General features: G+C 47.8%; 1 protein-coding gene across 1 annotated transcript in view; it reads right to left on the bottom strand.

Annotated features, from left to right (window-relative positions):
- Positions 1-20,920, bottom strand: part of Dscam (DS cell adhesion molecule) — a 643,291-nt gene that overhangs the window by 528,461 nt on the left and 93,910 nt on the right. The window contains exons 2-3 of the mRNA XM_004631794.1: positions 19,117-19,434; positions 14,020-14,166 (exon numbers count right to left, since the gene is read on the bottom strand). Coding sequence (XP_004631851.1) covers positions 14,020-14,166; positions 19,117-19,434 — 465 coding nt within the window. The remainder of the gene's footprint in view (positions 1-14,019; positions 14,167-19,116; positions 19,435-20,920) is intronic.

Genomic DNA, 20,920 nt, shown 5'->3' with positions numbered 1-20,920 from the left:
CAGCTCAGCCCACCAGGGGGCGGGCTGGCTGGCATGTGGTGCTGGGGAATTGAACCGCGGTCCCTGATGCTTTTTTGCTAAGCTTGTTCTAAGTAGGTGCTTTAGACCACCGAGCCATCTCTCCAGCCCCTTAGTTTCTTATACATTTCTTTCTTCTTTAAATTTTGCACACATACATCTGGCAATATAAATAAATGGTTGGAAGACAACACTATATATTACAACAAATACTGTGAAATTTATTGAAATTTAAGTGAAATTCTTTACTTCTTGTAATTTTTTCCATTTTAATTCTAATTTGTACTCTCTTTAAAAAATAAAACTATTTTTAAAAATTGGTTAATTTTTTTTTTACAGGCAAAAAGCTATAACTACTGCACCACCATCTGTAAGTGCATGAAGGTGTGTGTGCACATGCACACACGCACGCATGCGCATAACCTCTGTTAATGACTTCCTGGCTGGCACCCAGTTTCCCTTTGTGGCCAGGCATAGGAAGTGCGTGGGAGGCACACATCTTGTGTTCCTTACTGTTGATACGGACTAATGCGTGTTCCCGACCACGGGGACAAACGCGGCAGTGCACTTTGATCTGTCATTTCAGCTTGATCCACAGAGGCCTGCCAACAAAACCAGGTCAGCAGGCTACAGCAGAGAAGAGGGAAAAAAAAATCAATAAATCTTTGAATTAATCATGCAGCCATCGGGGAGAGTTCTGGGTGCACAAATGAAATGGATCTGCGGGGCCTCTGGCCTCCCTGCCCTGGGCTCCGCTCCGCCGGCCTCTGCAGGCTCTGACTCTGCTACGCTCCCTCCCACAACCGAGCCAAGTCCCATCGCCACCCCCTCAGTGCTCCTGCCTCCCCCAGTTCTTCTAAGGAAGAGTTTGCGACTGGAAATGAGTGATTCACACTTACATCACAGGAAAATTTCATTCCAGCTGTTTCCCTCGATGTTTAAATCCCGGTCACATAGTATTAATACACTAAACCGAACCAGAAAATAAGATATCACATACTGTGTAGTGAACCTGACCTATAATAAAAATTTTGCTGAGCTCCCACCTAGGCTCAGACTCTTGGGGCCTTGCCCATCCTGCTGCTACACACAGGTGAGACACGCATTGCACACGTATGCCTCGTACACAAAACACCCATAAGCAACAGTCACTGTTAGCAGAAGGCAGCTTCATCTGAGAGCTACAATTCTGGACAGCAGTTACTGTGGATGTATCCTTTCCCCGACAATAGCACACATGTAAAATCTACAGACTAATCAGCAATGTAATAAACACATAGCATAAATCCACAAAATCGGCTTTCAGCTTCATCACAGTCCTTGCAAAGATAAACTAATGTTTTTGTTATTTATAAAGGTTTTTCTTTGTAAAATCTCAACATAAAATTAAAGATACTTAAAGCAAATATTTTGACAGCTTTGACAAAGGATGAGATAAATGTGCATGTATTCACAGGGAAGGGACTCCGGAAAGTACATCCGTATTCCATGCTTGAGACCAAGCACAAGCCTGTAAAGGGCCCAGGGAAGACCACTAGCCAGACCTTGTAGGAACCACAGGTCTACGTGGCCTGCATCTTCAGGTTTCATGGAAGCTGTTCACTAGAACTTCCAAAGTGGGACTACTGGGGTTTTCTTTCCTTAGCAAGAGGTATTGGGGATCTCAGCAGGAGGGGAAATGAAAGCAGGGAGCCTGGCTGCTTTTTCCCTGATGGCAGGAGGCATAGTAGAAATCAGTACAGAGCAAGGGATCGGGCACAGGGGACACAGATCAACACAGAGGATGACAGGGGCACTGGTCCATGCCAGTAAGCCTCTGGAGGGGACTTAAAGTTATCTGCAAGGCTACGTTATACTTTTCTCCTATATTTCATTATTCACAGTAAGAATCTGGTCCTGTAGTCAGTCTTTAAAAGCTTACATTTTAAAGCAATGTTTTAAGAAGCAAATTACTTTATGTGGCAACTAGAGATTCAGAATCACATTGCAAGCACCTGAACCCAGCTTCTGGTCCCCTATCCAGGCCCCAGCTGGCTGTGCCTTTTTGGAAACCACCCTCACAACTATGAGCTCATTAGGTTTTTTCAATGATCCGATTTCAGTGCAAAGGGGTAAGGATGCCCAGACCTGAAGAAGCCACCATCTAATTCAGGGGCAGGTGGGGGCCTCGCTGTGGCCTTTCTTCCCCACTTTCACCTGCATTCTGCTGAGGACTTGATGAATCCTCCTTACAAAAGTCCCTCTTTGCTCCTGGTGGAAGGACAATTTCAGCGAAAGGCCACAGTGTGATGCGATGAGCAGGGAAAGGCAAAAATCAATCAATCAATCAATCAATCAAATGGTGCATAAGATGCATGCAAGGGGAAGCAAGGGCAAGCAGGAGACCTGGAGAAAAGAGAGGCTGAAGGCCTCCACAGGCACATCAGCTTCTGAGTCCCTGGAAGCCGGCATCAAGGAGTGAGGGCGGGGAGGCTGTGGTTGATGGCAAAGCTGAGGGGAAGCACCAAGCCAGAGCACCCGTGCAAGGTCGGGGCATTGTGTATTCTGGAAATCCTCTGTTGCATGGCTCTCACTAGCTCAACACACCCTGGATCTAAAACACAAATCAGGAAACATTGTGGAGGTGTGACCTTCAGAGGGGGGCTAGGCCAGAGGTGGAGCCTTGTGCATAGGGTTAGCATTCATATGGAAGGAATCCCCAGAGAATCCTCTCAGTCCTTCTGCCCCGTGGAGAAATGAGGTGACACCATCTATGACTGAGAAGACGACCCTCAGTGGAAGTCGGGTCAACCCTGCCCCTTGGTCCCAGGGTGCCCGGCCTCCAGAATGTGACAAGTACATTCCTATTGCTTACAAGTTACACAGTCTGTGAGAATATGTACAGCAGGCCAAACAGTTAGTCTTTGTAGTTCCTTAGTTCCTTTAGTACCTAAAATTACGATGAGAATTTTGACTCTCTGATTCTGGGGCTCGAACCTCATGCATACTCAGCAACTGCTTCAGTACTGAGCTACACCTCAAGCTCTCTTTTTTAAAAATTTTGAGCCAAAATCTCATTGTCTTCCCTGGCTGGCCTTGAACATGGGATCCTCCGGCCTCAGCTTTCCCAGTGGCTTAGATGATAACTATGCATATCCATGCCTGGCCTAGCTCCCAAGAGAGTTATACCCAGTGCGACCCTACTCACCTGTGCCCTTTTCACACAGGTCTTACAACTTCTTAAATTTTTAAAACAATGCTTTATTTTTGCTTAGTGCCTGAATTGCAGGAAGGAAGAAATCTCAAAGGGAAAGCAGTGACTTGCGCAGAAACCACTGGTGGCCCAGGCTGGGGCCCAGTGCACCACTCGCTGCACAGGTAGATTTCACCCTCTGTATTTGTTCTTCTGGCATGAAAGGTGGACCAGTGAGGGAAGCTGGTGGACACTCTAGGGGACCCCATCCTCCCCAGCCTCCCTTGAGGGATTTTACTGGCCAAGCAGTCAGGGTGTGAACCCCATGTCATAGTCCTGAGCTTTCCATACCCAGGGCATGAAGACCCTGGTCCAAGTCCATACAGGAAGCCAACAACACTTTGATCACCATCACAAGGGGGTGGCACCCACCAGTCCCTCAGGGACGCACCAGGTACCCATAGGCAGAAGCGGTATGTGCAGAGCCATCCCTCTGAAGAACAATATGTGTGTCCCTTTACATGTCCAGGGGAATCCCCAGCTGGCTGGTGGCCTAGTGCACCCCAAAATGGCCTGAATTATCTCTGAGGGTGGCCTTTGACCGATCCCTGGGACTGTGCCTGTCCTGTTACTCAGAGCTGTTTACAAACACTGCCACACGCATCTGGAAGGAGCTCATAGCAGCAAGCATTAGGACAATAAGGAGAGATAGTGTTTGCTCTGGGCATGACAAGCAGTGGAGACATGACATCTCTGCTTCTTCTCGAGTGGCATCAGGTCGAAGTCAGCTGGGAACGCTCAGGGAGCCACTGATTTGCCAGCCGGACTCTGCCTGGGAGGAGCAACAGCAGAAAGTTGTGGAGCAGTGGGAATGGGCACGGTCTGCCCAAAGCATTCGGAAAACTTTGAGAGAAAATCTCAGTCTCCAACCCTGGTGAGCAGAAGAAAAGCTGCTCACTCAGAATTCACTCAATAAATATTCATTAAGTTTCTGTTCTCTATCTGATACCATAAGGATGTTACCCTTGGGGTTGATAAGAAGGGATGATTTTAAATAAAACTGAAGACAGCTATCTTGGTCCTAGATAATTTCATCCATTTTGATTTTATTCTCTATTTATATAACGCTTTTTTCTAAAACATTAATCATACTGCCCTCAAACTACAATGAAATGCCCTATATATGTCCAATATCCAAAAGGTTAAGCTGCATTCTATATTTCAAAAGGTTTTTTTCTGTTTTGTTCATCCTTTTTTTTTTTTTTTTTTTTTTTTTTTTTTTTTTTTTTTTTTTTTTTTTTTTTTTTTTTTTTTTTTTCTTAAGTAAGTCGTTACATTTAGGGGCCAGCAAGATAGCTCAGTGGTCTGAAGCACCTGCTTAGGCAAGCTTAAGCAGGCACAGGGGACCACAGTTTGATACCTGGTACCACATGCCATGCCAGCCCCACCCTCAGGGTGGGCAGAGCCGGCCCAAAAAGTAAAAAAAAAAGTTACTACTTTTAATATTTTTGGCTATTGTAAGTGGCATGTCCTTTCACTGACAGGACACTATTTGCTGTTCTTATGCATCTGCCCAGTATAGGACACTAAAGATTTTACTCAAAAAAAAAGTACAATGCCTATCTTCCAGACAGCAGGATTTGCAAACTTTGAGTCAATTCCTGCAGCTCAAACCTCAGTTTCTTCAGCTAGAAATAAGCATTGGTGACAGCAACTGCTCAGTGGCGCGGTCATGAAGTCATGTGACATAGCCTACCCAATGTGCCATCTACCTCTGCTAGCTGCTAAGTAACCCAAATGTATTAATGATATTGCGGAGCAGGACTGAGCTTTCCTGCTACCATGTCCTGTGGTTTAACTCACCATGGCAAATAAGAGCATTCCATTTCGCTTTATGTCATCCAACTTCTGCTTCAAGATTTAGTAAAGATCTGCTGGTTATTGTGATAAGACCCACAGACTGTCCACTTTATAGCATTCCGATGCTTTCAGAGTGAAACTGCAGAATTCAGGGTCACTCACCCACACTTCCTCAGCATCCCTGGAGTTTTGGCAAAATTGTTTTGGCTTCTCCCTTCTGCCAAGCACCTCACAAGCACTGTCTACGGAGCTGGGAAGCTTGGAGTCCTGATGCTTCTGGAGGAGCATCATGTTAGAAAGAGAGTGTAATAGTGACCACCATAGCCAGCCAGTGTTTGTGTCCAGAGCCATGAAGTTCTTTACATATATTAACTCTCCTAACTCTTATTAAAGTTCTCTGATGCAACTGTTACTACTGTGCCACCTTTAGAGTTGTGGAAATGAAGGTGCAGACGGCCAACTGATTCAGCCAGGTCACGTGGCTCGGCAGACTTGAATCTGGATTATGCACAGTGACACCCACGTCTGGGTCCCCACCAGTGTCTACTCCCCAGGCAGGCACAGCAAAGACCAGAAACTGATGACCATGTGTCACTGCTGGAGTACCTCGTCTGGCCTGGCCTGTGGGTTCAGCATTTTTTTTAATCTTAATGAAACACTGCATCTAGTTCCAAAGAGAAGTAACTATGAGCGGTCTCACAGCTGTGAACTTAGAACCCAAAGCCAGGCCTCTCTGGGCTCAAATCCAGTCTCTATATTTGGCACCATTAATAGTATGCACAGCACTGAACCCATCTGAAGAACAGCATGTGCCCCAAGTAGGAGGTTCGAAAGGTGACATCAACCATGCCCTTGCTTCCCAGCCACGCTGGTGTCTTAGTTTCCTTCTTGGAGCATTCTGCTTGGGTACTGCTGCGGAGATGGATGTTTTGTAGCACTTGCTTTCTACTGTCCAATTCTAGATGGGAAGCACTCAGCCTCACCCCTACCTCTGCACATACACTAAAGGGACCCCAAACGTCCTGCAGACTGCCCCCTGCTGCCCTCTCTATGCACGTTGCATGGTCAGCACAGCTTTCCAAGCAGGACTCAGCTATTGGAGTTTAAACCCTAAATGACTGCTGTCCTGTAAAATCTCAGTAAATCTGAAACTGATTTTGGAGAATATTTTTTTTAATATGTGTATTTGGTACAAGGTCTCACTACACAGTTTGGACTCGTGATCCTCCTATTTCCAGGCTCCCCGGCACTAGGATTACAGGCATGTACAACCATGCCCAGACTCGGTGGTCAGCTTAGCATACCCAGGGCAGAGCTGGCACAGCATGTGGTACCGGGGATCCACCCCTGGTCCCTGTGCTTGCCTAAGCAGGTGCTTAGTCTGCGGAGCTATCTCACCAGCCCTAGAGAACAAAATTTATGACATGTATTTTCAGACCGCTCATCATTTGAGAAGGTTATTACTCTTTTCTTTTTGTATTAACAACTCCCCCCCAACACACACACACACACACACACACACACACACACACACACACACATTTCCTTTGGAAGAAGAGAACACAGGGCTGAGATGGTGAACCTACTCTGCTGGAATGTGCTGACCTTTACAAACACATGCGTCAGGCGGCCCCGGGAACTGTTTCAGCTATATCATGCATGATGATGCTCGCAAACCCCAAAAGTGTGGGGAGGCTTCTGCGCAACATGAAGGTTCTAGAAGGTATAGCACTTAGAGTCAGAAAGCAGGCATCATCCACACACAGGACATAACAAGGCAGCCCTGTTGCCTGCCTCAGTCCCTACTGCCCTCACTTGTCCAGACCCTGTCCCCATGCTACCTGAAGCCTGTTCTGACACCAGGTGGCACACACATGAGAGAGAGACAGAGAGAGAGAGAGACAGACAGACAGACAGACAAAGACAGAGAGAGAGACAGACAGACAGAGACAGAGAGACAGACAGAGAAGAGAAAGAGAGAGAGAGAGAGAGAGAGAGAGAGAGAGAGAGAGAGAGAGAGCACATTAGCTCATGATACAGCTACCAAATGGAGTTCAATCAGGTGGGAATTAGACCAAGGGACACCAAGGGCACTTAAGTGTAGACCTTTCTTGCTACTTTTGTGTCCTTCCCTTCAACAATTATTTTTATTCATGGATCACATTTAATAATAAGACTTCATTGTCTGTCCACTCTGATGTATGTGAGAGAAGATAAAAAAGTGGGAAACATTTGTCACTGTAGTGGATTGGACAGTATCCTGCCCTCCAGTGGATGTCCACCATGGCACCTAGAATGTGACCTCCATTGGACACAGAGAAACTGCAGATGGAATGATTTAAGAGGATGTCACTGTGTAGTAGGACCAAAAAATGCCCCTGAACAGGGAAAGCAGAGACTAATAGAGTGGCCTCTCTGTAAACCCAGAGGTGCTGGGTGCAGCTATGAGAGTACATGTGGGGTCCTTGGGTCCTCGTAGTCCTAGGAATGTATATGTGCATCCTCTGTAAAATAAGAGTTGTGCACAGGGAAGTTCTCTTGTGGCCGTGGGACTTCTGAGGGCCGTCTTGGGTGTGCTCTGTCAGTGGCAGCAGGTGGCAATGAGGAAAGAAGCCAGCCTCACTTTGCACCAAGCATGGATAATCCAGAAGGCAGCAGGAGAGAGAGAGAGAGAGAGAGAGAGAGAGAGAGAGAGAGAGAGAGAGAGAGTGCAGTTCAGCTTACATTTGGTGTCAGCTTGCATTTCTTAATGGGGAAGAAAAGACGTCAACTGTAGGAAAGAGACACTATGGAAAAGCTCCACCAGCAGGCTGACTAGGGTTGACTCGGGCCTGGAGACTCAGTAGACAGCACGCAGCTGCCTGGGACACAGCCCTGGGCTGACTCAAAGTACTGTGTCTGAGCCCTCACCTGACTCAGCTGTGGTCAGAATCAGGTTAACTGAAGTCATGAGGATGCACCCAGCTCCAATAGGATCTGCATCCCAACAAGCAGAGGCCAAGAGGATGGAGCCACAGAACTCACATCTAGAAGAAAAGCAGCCACCTGTGAGCCAGGAAGGGCGCTGGCCAGAGCCTGACCACACTGGCATCCTGACTGTGGATTTCAGCTCTCAGCCCTGTGTGGAGGGTACTTCTTCTGCTTGCTCCCAGGGGTGGTGTTTTGTTTAGCAGCCAGAGCTAACTGCTACAGCAAGGGATGGAGGAGTCAGGCCAGCAGTGTCCATGCTACAGGGAAGTTCAGGAGAAACTAGACCAAGAGGTGAACAGCCTTGGGACTGGACATTGGGAAGTCCCAGGTAACCCTGACTAGGTAAATCCCAGGAGAAGGCACAGGGAAGGATCACCAGGGTCAGGGTAACAGTAGGATGGACTGCTCTCTTGAAAGTCTGCTAGATAAGGCCCTTGTGCCACAGGAAGTAGTCATTCCTGCAGAGACAATGACAGAGACGGTGGCTGGGAAGATTCATGAAATGGGGTCTCCACCAAGATCAACAGGGGGTAAGGCCCCCAGAACCAGCATGAGATGGAGCTGGAAGGAAAGGGTCCTCTCCTGAGGGAGGAACACGTTGTGCAAAAAGGCATCTGAGAGCTGCTCTCGTACCCTGCCATAGAAAATTGATCCTGAGGCCCCAAAGAAAAGCTGGATACAGAAGTTTGGCAAAACAGAGGGGGAGTGAGCACTTCAAGAAACCACAGGGGCAATAAACACCCCTGGCAGAGGTGCCAGGGGTCTGACTTGGAATGCCCATTGGCCAGAGGAGGTAATGGGCCAAAGTGACTCCGCATCCTGTAGTGTGGGTTCACCCCCAGGCTGCCTGTGCCTACTGACCCACTGGAGCCCTCCTATCACCTCCTTGTCTTCTACTGAGTCCAGCCAGGACCAAGGCTGCAGCCCCAGGAGCCTGCCCAGCCCACATTGTCTCTGGTCCCTACCATGCCACTGACCACCTATGGACCTAGGAAATTATTCAGAGTCTAAACGTGGAGCCCTCTTTTCTGATTCTGTGCCAAGTCATATGGAAAACTCTTATCTCTGACATGTGACTTTAGCTGAGGGACAGTGAAGACTGAGACCAAGCAGTGTCAGGATGCTGTTCCCCGGTGCTGCATTGTGAATGATCCTGGCCACTCTTCTTCCCCGAAATGAGAACTCACAGAAGAACGAGAGGCCAGAGACAGAGCGGGACCCAAATTCAATCTGACTGGCTTAGCTGGTTGTCTAGGTGATCATCCCATTGTCTTAGTCATTTCCTGTCTAAAAAGAGTGGAACTTCACAGGGACAGAGAAGAGCACACGGAGGATGATGGCCTGGTGGTGAACAGCGCGTGAGCTGCGTTGAGGCCAAGCTGGAGCAAGGGGCTCAGTGCGCTGTGAGGCGTCCAAGCACTCGGCAGCCAGCACTCTCTGTGGCCAGGACTGTCTGCATGCTGGTGAAAGAGCTGCTCAAGAAGAGGCCATCTCAATCCCCTGCCTCCTCCAGTGCAGTGATGGGAAATCCCAAAGGAGGGTTGAGGGCATGAAGAGAAATTGAAGCCACTGTCATGGAAGCAGCACAATGCACGCAAAGGGCTCATATGGCTGCTCTGATCCACTGTCCTCACAAAAGCCAGCATGCAGGGCTGGCTCCTGGCTGCTGTGAGAAGTAGTGACTGGAGAAGCATCCTGCCACCCTTGTTGGCAGCTCATGTCCTCTGGGAAGCTGTCCGTCCGTCTGTCCATCCAAGCGACCAAGTTGTGCAGAGCACTACTTCCGGTGGGAGCTTGGCAGGTGGCACACAGATGCTCACTCATAACCCCTTCCTTCAGGGACCTTCCCTGCTGATCCAGTCCACATCCTTAGCACCTGCACACTCTGCCAGCCCAGCCCTGCTAGTGACAGTGACAGCACAGCGGCCCAGTCCTGGGGTCCAGGCCCTGTGCTATCTAGGGTGCCCAGACTCCAACTCACCAGATACCCCAATGCCAACACTGATACTTCCCCACAGGGGATGAGGCAGACACCCTTTGATATTCACTGTGGGCAGAAAATTGCTCTGCTTTACTCAAAGCATGGAAAGCAGACAGTCATCATTGGACTTGAACTCAGAGATGCTGGGAGATAAAATTCTCCCGGAGTGATGGCTATTGGAGGTGCTCAAAAAGGAAATATTGAAGCAGCGAACACAGCGGCTGCTAAGGAGGGAGGTGGCTTCTCAGGGAACAGTAGTAGTGTTTGCTTTTTCCATCTTCCAAATCCGGTTATCCTTGGGCTGTGTCTTTGATGTTAATGTAGCTGAACCCCTGGTGAGAAGCTCACAATATTATCAGGAGGAGCAGAGATGAATGCTGGGCTCACTCCTTGCCGCTTCCTTAGCCTGGCAGCGATTCTCTCAGGCAGCCAGCAGAACCCGAGCAGCAGCGCCCTCATTTTTCTCCTGCAGGATGGCGTCTGACCACTCTCAACCTCGGCAGCACCTCCCCGCAAAGCTCGGGACCAAAAACTACTGTATTTTACCAGGCCACATTCATATTCTGACACTGGAGACACTTTTACTGTTGCTTGGGCTGAGGAAGGACAAAGACATCGTGAAGCCTGATGTTCATCACTGAGGTAAGAAGATAGTAAGTCACTGAAAATTCAGTGGCACATGCTGTGCCTGTCCTGTGTGCCTCTTGGAGCCCTGCTCTCTACCACCCTATAAGTCTGGACAGTGAAGGTGACAGGCGTGGTCCCACTGTCCAGGGCATGAGCCCAAGCAGACAGTCATGTAGCCCTGGACATCAAGATCTTCCTTCCTCTGGGGGAATGACAGAAGGACCCATTTTGTTTCTTTTAATGGGAAGACAGCACCGTGTTAAACTGTTATTGTGACTGAAGAAGAATTTAGACAAGATATATAATTCTGCATCCTAGGCAGGACTTCAATGAGCCCCTGGGCTGGGGGGGGGGTGTCCTAGTGCTCACCCAACAGAAGCAGCCAGGGCTCTCTGAGGGCCCCCCAAAACACCTGGCCCAGCACCCCAGAACCACCAAGGAACAAGGGCTTTCACATGGAGCAGGTAGCCCCCAGACCCACCACAGTCCTACCCATAGTTGGCCAATGCCTTTTGGTGTCCTGTCCCAGTGTCCAGCAGCCCCCACTCTGGTCCCATTCCCTGCAGTGAGAAGCCCACACAGGCTGAGTCCCTTGGCTGATTTAGCTCATCCTTTGTCTCCATCAGGAGAGATCTGCTTAGAGAGTGAGGTTTCCTGGGTCAAATTTACCAGCTAGACTCACCACAACCTGGTGTCTGGATCATTCAAGAGGAGGGAAGTGGGATGCTGGCCACACCAAGAGATGAATCCAAACGGGTCCAAGGGCTCGCAGCAGAGATGGCAGTTTATTAGCAAGACAGAGACAACTCACTTTCACAGATCATCTGCGCATGCAGTACTCCCTCCACACACCCTTCCTGAAGCCCAGCATTCATTCAGAACAAAGGTCTGGGCTTGGGCTATGCAGCTTTGCCTTGCACCGCGGCACCCCAAGGCCTCCTCCAGCACGCAGCCCCTGCAACTCAGGGAAGAAGGTCCCCCCCACCCCCGACTTCCTCAGGTCTACCCTGATTCTGCCATCACTTTTGTGTGCCTTGTGCTGTCCTACAGAGAAACACAGAAATCTGACACACAACCACCTGAAACTACCCTGTTGATTACAATTGCCCACATTCACCATTTCACACCCCCTATGGCTGCGCGGTCTCCATGCCAGGCACTTGTGGTGGGTGTGGGCCAGGCTGGACCCAGGGCCAGTCAGCAACAGCACCTTGATTTCTGCCTTCTCCTTATGGATCCTCACATAGCTTCAAGGTCCTGTTGCTACCTGCAAAATCACTTTTTAACTACAGGTCTCTAGGCTAAGCTAGCTGAGTCTGTAGGCCCATCCATCGCTCTACATGGCTACATGAAGAAGAACAAAGGAGCCTAGTGACAGAGTTCTGAAAAAGAAAAAAAATATCTGTGCATCACAAGGCCAGAGGGCAGGGCCCTGTCACCAAGACACATGCCCTGCATCCTGCTGGCCAGCAGCTGCTGTCTATGTGTGAATGTTCTCACCCATTTGGTTAGGTTCCCTTTGGAGGGAAAATGAGCCTATCCACATAGACTGCAGAAAAGTGAAGCCTATACCCCAACTCAAGACGTCCAGGAAACAACAGCACCTGAGTAACATCATGGAGAGGCCCTCCCAGTGGATGCTTCTCTCTCCCACCCAGATCTCCTGTTCTTCTCTCCTTCAGGCATGAGCTCCACTCAAGTCCACCCTGGCTGTGTAACCCTTCTCATTGAATCACGGCAGCATTTCGGTTCATGAATGTAATTCTCTCCATGATCTGGTTGCAAATGGAAATGGATGAGAACTGAATCAAATTCTCCAAGAAGTTAACGCTGCACCTAACCATTGGATTTAATGAGGTTCTTACCCAACTCAGATTGTGAACAGAGTCATGGAAAGAACACACTACACACACCGAGGCACCGCTGTAACATTAAGAACACACGCCACCTGCATGAGGAGTTCCTCTACTTGCACACCTCCTCTGCCAAGGAAGGCCTGAGACAGTAACCAGACAGGGTTGCAGCAGCCACCAGCCAAGGCCTGGGTGTGTGGAGACTACAATACCAGCCCTGTCCTGCCCTCCGGGTCCTCACGCCTCACTGGCAATGTGACAGCCCTTCCCTCTGACTCTGACCCAGCGAAGTGACTGCCATCAAATATCTCTATCTGCCATTAAGAAACTGAAAGAACCCTCAGGAGAAGAAAGTAAGGCTTTAAAACATGTAAATTAACAAGTAAAAGTATACACAGGACGCGCTATTCTGATTGTAGCAATCACCTTTTAGTTCTCAAATTTTGCATCTTTCAGTACCTAAAGTTAACAAACTATGCAGATGAGGCAACATAAGGGCAAGAATTCATTGTTCCCTGATGTGTGAGGGTCTTTGTATGCATGCAAAGACAGTCAGTACTGAGAAAAGCTAAAAACTTCCATTTTACCCTGCATTCCCGCAGCGAGCTGTGAGGACGGACATTCCCGTTTGGCCTTGGATCTGCTGGGCGCCTTTTCGATGTACAGTCACTATGCTCTGGCTAGTCAGTAAGCTGAGCAACAGCTACAAGTGCGTCTTTTTGTGAGCCCTGAATTCCACACTCTCTCCATGAACTGATAAATTGTTGGCATTAGTCAGGAATCACATTAAAGTGTGTATGCGTGTGTGCACATTTGGGTCTAAGTGTATAATGACACACATACAAATGCAATGGTTTAGGTGCTTTGGAATGGAGTATGCGCATCACAATTCCTTTCCAGAAGCAGACAACACATTGTTAAATATGCCAAGAACCACTGTCCACCAAGATGTAGCAGGAAAAGCCAGTGAGGGCTGCATGGCTGCGGCCTTTCCCAGCAGACAGCTCGGAGCAAGAGATCAACTCAGGCACCATCAGAATGGCGAAGACGCAATGGCTCAGAGCCCCGGTTTCTGTTGCTTCATTTTTTTCCCACCAAATACACACCAAGAAAGTTTTCATACACAAATATGCATCTCAGTTCTAAATATATGTTCTTCATAGAACACACCAATCCAGGGTCAGATACCAAAAATGTGTGAAGGCAAGTACTTTACAGATCTTGGTTTCCGAATAGCAGTGGCACACAGAAGACTGGGGGGTCTCCCAGACACGGCGCTTCTATGAGTCTATTGAAACTTTTTCTCATAAAAGTTAGCATTACAGGGACGCTTGCAGCCACGTAAGTCGTTCCTGTCCCTCATGGATCTACTGCAGATTGCTGCTCTAAGTTCCTATAGACCTGCACAAAGCACTTACACTGCCACATGGACATGGAGCAGGGCATCGACGCCAGCACCAAATGCATGCAGCCCCAACCTGGCCAGGGCGTGTCCTTGACACGGCCCTCTCAGTCGCATCTGCAGACGCACAGCCTACCTGAGACGAGTGAAACAGTGTCTTTCTCCCATGAGACGACAGTGATGTACGCCTCCACCGAGGAGGGGATAATGCACTTGAAGACTGCAACATTGCCTCTCATGGTTTTCTGGTCCTCCACACGGACTGTATAGGGCTCCCGTAAAACTGCAGGGCAGGAAGAGAACTGGTCAGGTTCACAGGTGGCAGGCTCTGTCTGAACACTTTTCATTCAACATGCACACGGTACACATGGAGTAACTGCATGACCAATTTATTAGGAAACCCCTAGAAACCTGGTTTTCCCACCTCTCATCACCCCAGTAACATTACACCACTCTGTACTCCAAAAGCCAGCAAGTGATTGAAACCCCTTGACCACCCCCATAAAACCATCAGGCAGGGGAAGGGGCTTCCAGATGGAGAGGGGCTGCTCAGGAGTTACATTGATGGGAAACCATTCTCAGCCCTCTGAGGACCAGGGAAGAATTTCCTGACTATAAACTTTTAAAAAGGTAACCTTTCCTGGGAATGTTTGAAAACAATTAAAATATCCTTCACAGTTGAGTATGGTGGTGCACACCTGCAGTTGCAGCACTACGGGAGGCCGAGGCAGGAGAAAAAGAGCCCAGCTACGCTCTCCCTGGGCATTCCTGGTGGACGTGCCAGATGTTGTGTGTGACGGTGCATCTGGTGGGAATTCTGATTTGTCTCTCCCTGCAGTTTTCTGATTTGTATCTCATGCATTTTAAAATTCTGTTATTAGGGCCAGCCAAATAGCTCAGCAGATTAAAGCACCTGCAAGCAGGCACAAGGGCCAGGAGTTCGATCCCCAGGCCTGCTGTGCTGGCCCTGCTCCTGGGGCATGCTGAGACATAGATTGAGACTGGGACCCCCGTGGTGGCATGCACCTGTAATCCCAGCACTTGGGAAGCTGCAAACAGGAGAATCACTACAAGTCCAATCTAGTAGTGAGCCCCTGAACATCGTGTAGACCTTTCTCTAAAACACAGAAAAAAGTAAAACAAAAAATAAAATTGTTATTAGTTGCACAGACATTTAGGATGGTCATGTCCTGTTAATTAACTGGCATTTTATTCTATGCCATGAACTCTCTCTCCCTAATATCCTTTGATATGCAGTAATCCTTGATAAAAATACAGCCTCTCTCTCTCTCTCTCTCTCTCTCTCTCTCTCTCTCTCTCTCTCTCTCTCTCGCTCGCTCTCTCTCTCGGACAGTGTTTTAGCATGATTAGGTTGATGTGACTTCACGGATATGGTATATATTTCCTCATGGCTTAGCTATGGTCTGAGGTAGACTGCAAAGGTCTGTGTACTGGAAGTGTGTTCCCTCTTGTGGGAATTTGGGAACGTGGTGAACCCTCTGAAAGGGAGAGTCTGGGGGAAGGTGGTTGGGTCACTGGGGTGCTACCCTTGTGTTATGATTTGTATATAGTTGTCTCCCCAAAGCCTCATAGAATCTTGGGGCAGCTTCAGGAGTTTGTGATTGATTGCTATGGGTGTGGATGCTGCACCCACCCTGGGGCAGGTAATTTGCACTGCAATGTAAGGAGGAAAGAGAAGTTAGCTACTTGAGCTGCTGATACTCCTTTTGCGCTCTTGCTCTTTCCTCCACCATGAAAGTTCTCTGCCTTGTGCCACTCTCCCGTGGAGCCAGTTGAATATGGACTGAAACCTCCAGCAACTGTGAGCTAAATAAAGCTTTCCTTCCTTCAATTTGGGGGTCGAGTATTTGTCCCAGCAATGAGAGATGAGTAACTAAGACACCTTGAAAGGGACTGACATAGTTCTCATGAGAGCCCTGCTAGTTCCCGGGAGACTGGGTTGTTACATGAGGCCTGGCCCTCCACCTTCCTGGCTTCCTGTCTCAGCGTGTCAGTCCTGCATGTGACCATTTATTTCCCTTTCCATTGCCCAGCCATACTGTGACTCTGCTCAGGAGAACCTCAGTGCAGACTGAACAGAGGCAGCATCCAAAAGTGCGAGCTCAACAAATAGCTTCTTAAAAAATATACAGCCCCATGTATTTTGGTACAGCAACAGAAAACTAATATCCTACTCGTTCTTTTAAGCAGTGTTGAATCTGATCTGGTACCTCTGCCTTGTAATTTAGGTAGATTGAGCACTTACACTGTAACGTAAATACTGGGCATCCTTGAGTCTAATGCTATCATTTTCCGATTTGATTTCTATATCCGTTACTAGGGATTCCTCCCCTTCCCTTATTTTTCCTAATTTCTTCTTGAGTTGGGATTATCTTTTAATGATTTTTAAAAATCCTTTGTTGGTTTATTAGCTCTAACTCTGGATGATTTTAATAATTGCTTCTTCCTCATACCATGTGGCTGGGACTTCTGCTCAAGGCCAGGTGGAGAAGCAGGCACCTTTCAACTGAAATAACCCCAAAGAGCCCAGATAGCTCAGTCTGTACAGCATCAACTGAAACAACCCCAAGCCAAACAAAGAAAAAAGTCCCAAAGGGCAAAGGGTAGGAAACAATAGAGTCAAGACCCAGCCTTGGGCATGAAGGAACGTGGTCTCGGGAAAGCTAGAGATGACAGAGTCAGCCCTGTGACTGTGCGTTCTGCCAGCTTACATTTCTGGAGACAGCACAATTTTCTATGAAAGGATAGAGATTGAGTAAAGAGACATCAAGGGTAGAGGGATTCCTGCCAAACTGGTCTTCAGGATGCTTGCCAAAGGGATGCCTAACAGCTACACGTCAAAGGTGGGGGTAGAGGAGTTGTTTAACTATCTGGCTGGTGGAATGACTCAGCAGAAATCTTGCTACAAATGGGCACTGGGAAGACACAGGGAAGGGGAAGGCTGAGGCTGTGCCTAGTTGCTTGTTGGAGGAGCCTCGTTACAGTGAGATCAGAGCACAATGCTCCACTTTTATGTACTTCCATAGTGATGGCCACTTTGTTGCCCTACTGGGCCCTTAGGGATGAGCCTGCTGCACATGGCTGTGTGCAGATTGCTCTTATCTCCATTGTTTCCTACACTTTGTCCTTTGGGACTTTTTGTTTGTTTGGCTTGGGGTTGGTGCAGATGAAAGACACTTGCTTCTCCACCTGGCCACAAGCAGAAGCCCTGGCCCCATGGTATGAGGAGGAAGCCCTTCTTGGACATTCATTCTGTGTTGCCCCTGTCATGTTGTGATTGCTGCTTGGCACATGCAGCCTGGCAAGGGGCATGCTGTATCATGTGTCCCATCAGCACCCCGGCCTTTGGAACCCAAGGGGCAAAGAAGGACTTAGACTAGAACTATGATCAGGGATTAATAAGTCACCATGATCAAATTCCATCTGCTGCTGCACCCAGATCTAGGTCAAAATTAGCAAAAACTGATGAGAAAAATAATTATTTGTGCTGTGGATGAGGAGAGGCTGTGATGCAGTGAACTGCCCCAGGACAACCCAGTCTCCACCATGCAGGACCACCGGGAAGAGCTGACCCTCAGGAAGGAACCCATGACCATGGGCTTCCTTGGCTCCAACCTGTACTTCACTGTCACAGTCAACTGTGTGCCCCCGCCTTCCCTTCCGAGAGCCACTCAGCTCTGCACTGGGGTCTGCATTGACACACACAGATTTCCAAGAATTTTATAAGTAATTTAAAACACGACTGGAGGGCTAGAAGTGTGGCTCACTGGCATATCACATGCTTAGCAGGCACAAGGCTGTGGGCTCAATTTCCAGAACTAAATAAATAAATCAAAGACACAAATATTGTGACCATAATTTGTTCAGAATAGGAGGCAAAATTAGATTTAAGAAGAAAAATCTCATCTGGGCAATAGGAATGTCCATCTTATGTGATCATGCCAATATAGCAATGGTGTGGCGGGGGACGGGGATGCATGTGCGTGTGCATGTACCAGGCTCGTGCTCTGCAGGGCCTCCGCACAGGAGCAGCAAAGGCACAAGTGTGCAGGAGTGGGTGGCATCCACCACGTCAGTCATGCCGATTCAAAACTTTCAATGTCATGCCAAAACAGTTCTATGACAAATTCAGAAAACAGCACTTAAAGGAGGGGTAAGCACCGAGTTCCTTTATCTGACAGGAAACCCCAGACAGAAATAATGAATTAATACATACAGATGGAGCTGTTTGAAATTTCAGGTTCATATTGTTAGGCGGGTTGAGGAATTCACGAGTATGTCATGGAGATCAAGTGTAGTAGGGAAAATGAGGAGCTGATAAAATGAGTCATAGTCTAACATTTGATTGCTTCTATTACAGAGCTCCTAGGCGGGAATTCAGGAGCATCTCAGATTTTGCCCCCCTCGTAATGTAATGTCTTCCACTGACTCTTCCAAGGTGGCTGCAGAGCTCACTGCAAAGTTCTCCAGCCAGCGGATTACAGATCAATAAAGCCACACTCGCTTTGCCCTGCATATGTCAGCCAGCCCAGGGATTTGGAGCACTGCTGAAAAACCTTAAGGTGCTGTTTGCCAGCAGAAGCCAGCTGTGGATTTCCTGTTCATGGCCCAGCTACACCTCTAAAAGGGCACAATATGACCTGCACGTGTGACCTTCGAGGTTAATATGTCTCAGACTGCCTTTCTGCGCTCACTTGCAGCAATGACACTCTTGAAAACGTCACAAGATGTTGTTAAAGGAACATATTTCAGCAATATATGGTACAGTCAAGAATGCCAGAACTGCCTTTTTATTTTACAAGGGTATGGGTTGATTCTGTTCCCATTACACATTGATGCTATGCTTCCATTCCAACCCAAGCACCTGTCTTTTATTCTCCTTCTCTTCTCCCCAAGATGAGGTGAGGGGAGGCAAATACACCAGGGTGGGCCACAGCGCTGGAGTCCATGCATCTGTTAATGAAAATATAATGAGGCTGGGACGCAGTTCAGAACAATCCAATGGGTCACCAGTGAGACTCCAGAGTTTTGGTTCCTACACTGCAAGTAACTTGGAAATCTAGCACAGAGACACTGCCTCTGCACAGAATGCACCAGCAGTGCCAAGGTGAGTGGATGGTCAGTTCTCCTCGGTCCTGGACTGGCACAGCGTGTTTACCATCATCCCGCCCCCCAGCCCCACCATCCCCAAAAGACAGAGGGAAACACTCACCAGCCTTGATGTGGACATCCTGACTTCTAATTTTCCCTGAAGGATTTTCCGCTGTGCAATAGTAAGTATTATCATGGATTAAGGTGCTGAAGCTGGAGGGGGGGAAGGGGAAGATCTGGAGAGTGCCGTTGGGGTGGACGTGGCGGATCCCGGGGACATCGTAGATCTCCTCGCCCGTTGCTAGGTACCATCTGAGAGTCACAGGAGGGATGCCTGCAGCCGGGCAGGGCACCAGCGTCCCCGAGGTACTTGCGAACACTACCTCTTGCAGAGATGCATTGACGAAGTAGAGGCTGGAGTGTGGTTCTTCACTGAAAACTGCAGAAAGAAACACAAGAGGTGGTGAGGGAAACAATTTGTAGGAGCCGCTGCATCTGCCTGGCCTGGGTGGGGTGTAATCTAGGAAACACGCAGGGGGCATTCTGGGAAATACCTGGGGGTACCTCTCCCATGAACAGATTCCAAGTTGCTCTAAATACTATGGACTGAGAGGCTGGGACAAGTTCTCTTCCATCTTCACTCTTGATAATTTAATAATTTAGCCACATGTCTCATATATTGTTCTGTCCCCCTTGAACCGGCCTCAGTTGGACTTCATATTCTATATTTCTGATTCACTGATGGTCTCTCTTTCCCACTAGCATGTACACCTCATGGAAACTACGCTCCAATGGCCACACTCTCACCTGGAGCACAGAGCCTGGCTTGCAATGGCCTTCCATAGAGAACTATGGGGAACCCATCAACATAGCCAGTTGCTAGGTTCCAATGCTCTGGTTGTAGATGTATTCAGACTTAATTTTCAATGAAATTTGCCACAATTTTTAAAATACTAAAATAAAGATTATATTCTAAAAGCACAAAATTAAAACAACATTTAGATATCATCTCACCCCAGAAAGAATGGCTATCATAAAGAAATCACCCAACAACAAATGTTGGAGAGGCTGTGGGGAAATAAGAACCCTTCTCCACTACTGGTGGGAATGTAGACTGGTGCAACTGTTATGGAAATCAGTGTGGAGACTCCCTAGAAAAGTTGGACTGGAAATCCCATTTAAACCAGCTATTCCTCTACTGGGAATTTTCACCGAGGATCTGAAAACATCATATCATAGTGATATATGTGTGCCCATGTTTATAGCAGCACAATTTGTGATAGCCAAATCTTGGAAACAACCAAGATGCCCATCACCTGAGGAATGGTTGAAAAAGATGTGGTACTTTTACACAACAGAGTATTATTCAGCTATAAGAAATGATAAACTCGAAGCTTTATATTGAAGTGGATGCCACTTGAACATATACTCACAAGTGAAATAAACCAGACACACATGTGTAAATATCATATAATTTCCCTAGTATAAGAACTCAAAAGAAGAAATACAAATAGAAAGGTATAATACAAGTAAAAGGGAAGTAGGATCTTGAGGACTAACTAATCAAGAGAGGGAAAGGAGAAGAGCTGGGAAACATGAATAAGTCAAGCCATACAGTTATATGTAGAAGATAGGCAAGGCAATGATCCTGAAAATCTCCAGAAGATTTTTTAATCTAGCAGTTAATTAGAAAGATTCTCGCCCTGACTATATATACTGATACCTGTGAACTAAGCAACTGCACTGAAGATGGTAATCTGTAATAGTAGCTTCATGCCTGGAGTACCTGTCATTCTGGTCTTCTGAATATGGGCTGTTTGTCATGACATGCCAGTTGCTGCTGTGCTGTCTCTCGGGTAGATGATTGTTTAGAAAGAAGGGGGTGGTGAATGAAGGCAAGAGATAGGAAAAGGAATATTGTGGGA

The sequence above is a fragment of the Octodon degus genome, unplaced genomic scaffold, assembly GCF_000260255.1.
Source record: "Octodon degus isolate 3935 unplaced genomic scaffold, OctDeg1.0 scaffold00045, whole genome shotgun sequence".
In the NCBI taxonomy this organism is placed as follows: domain Eukaryota; kingdom Metazoa; phylum Chordata; class Mammalia; order Rodentia; family Octodontidae; genus Octodon; species Octodon degus.
This window is presented reverse-complemented; position numbering and strand designations above follow the sequence as displayed.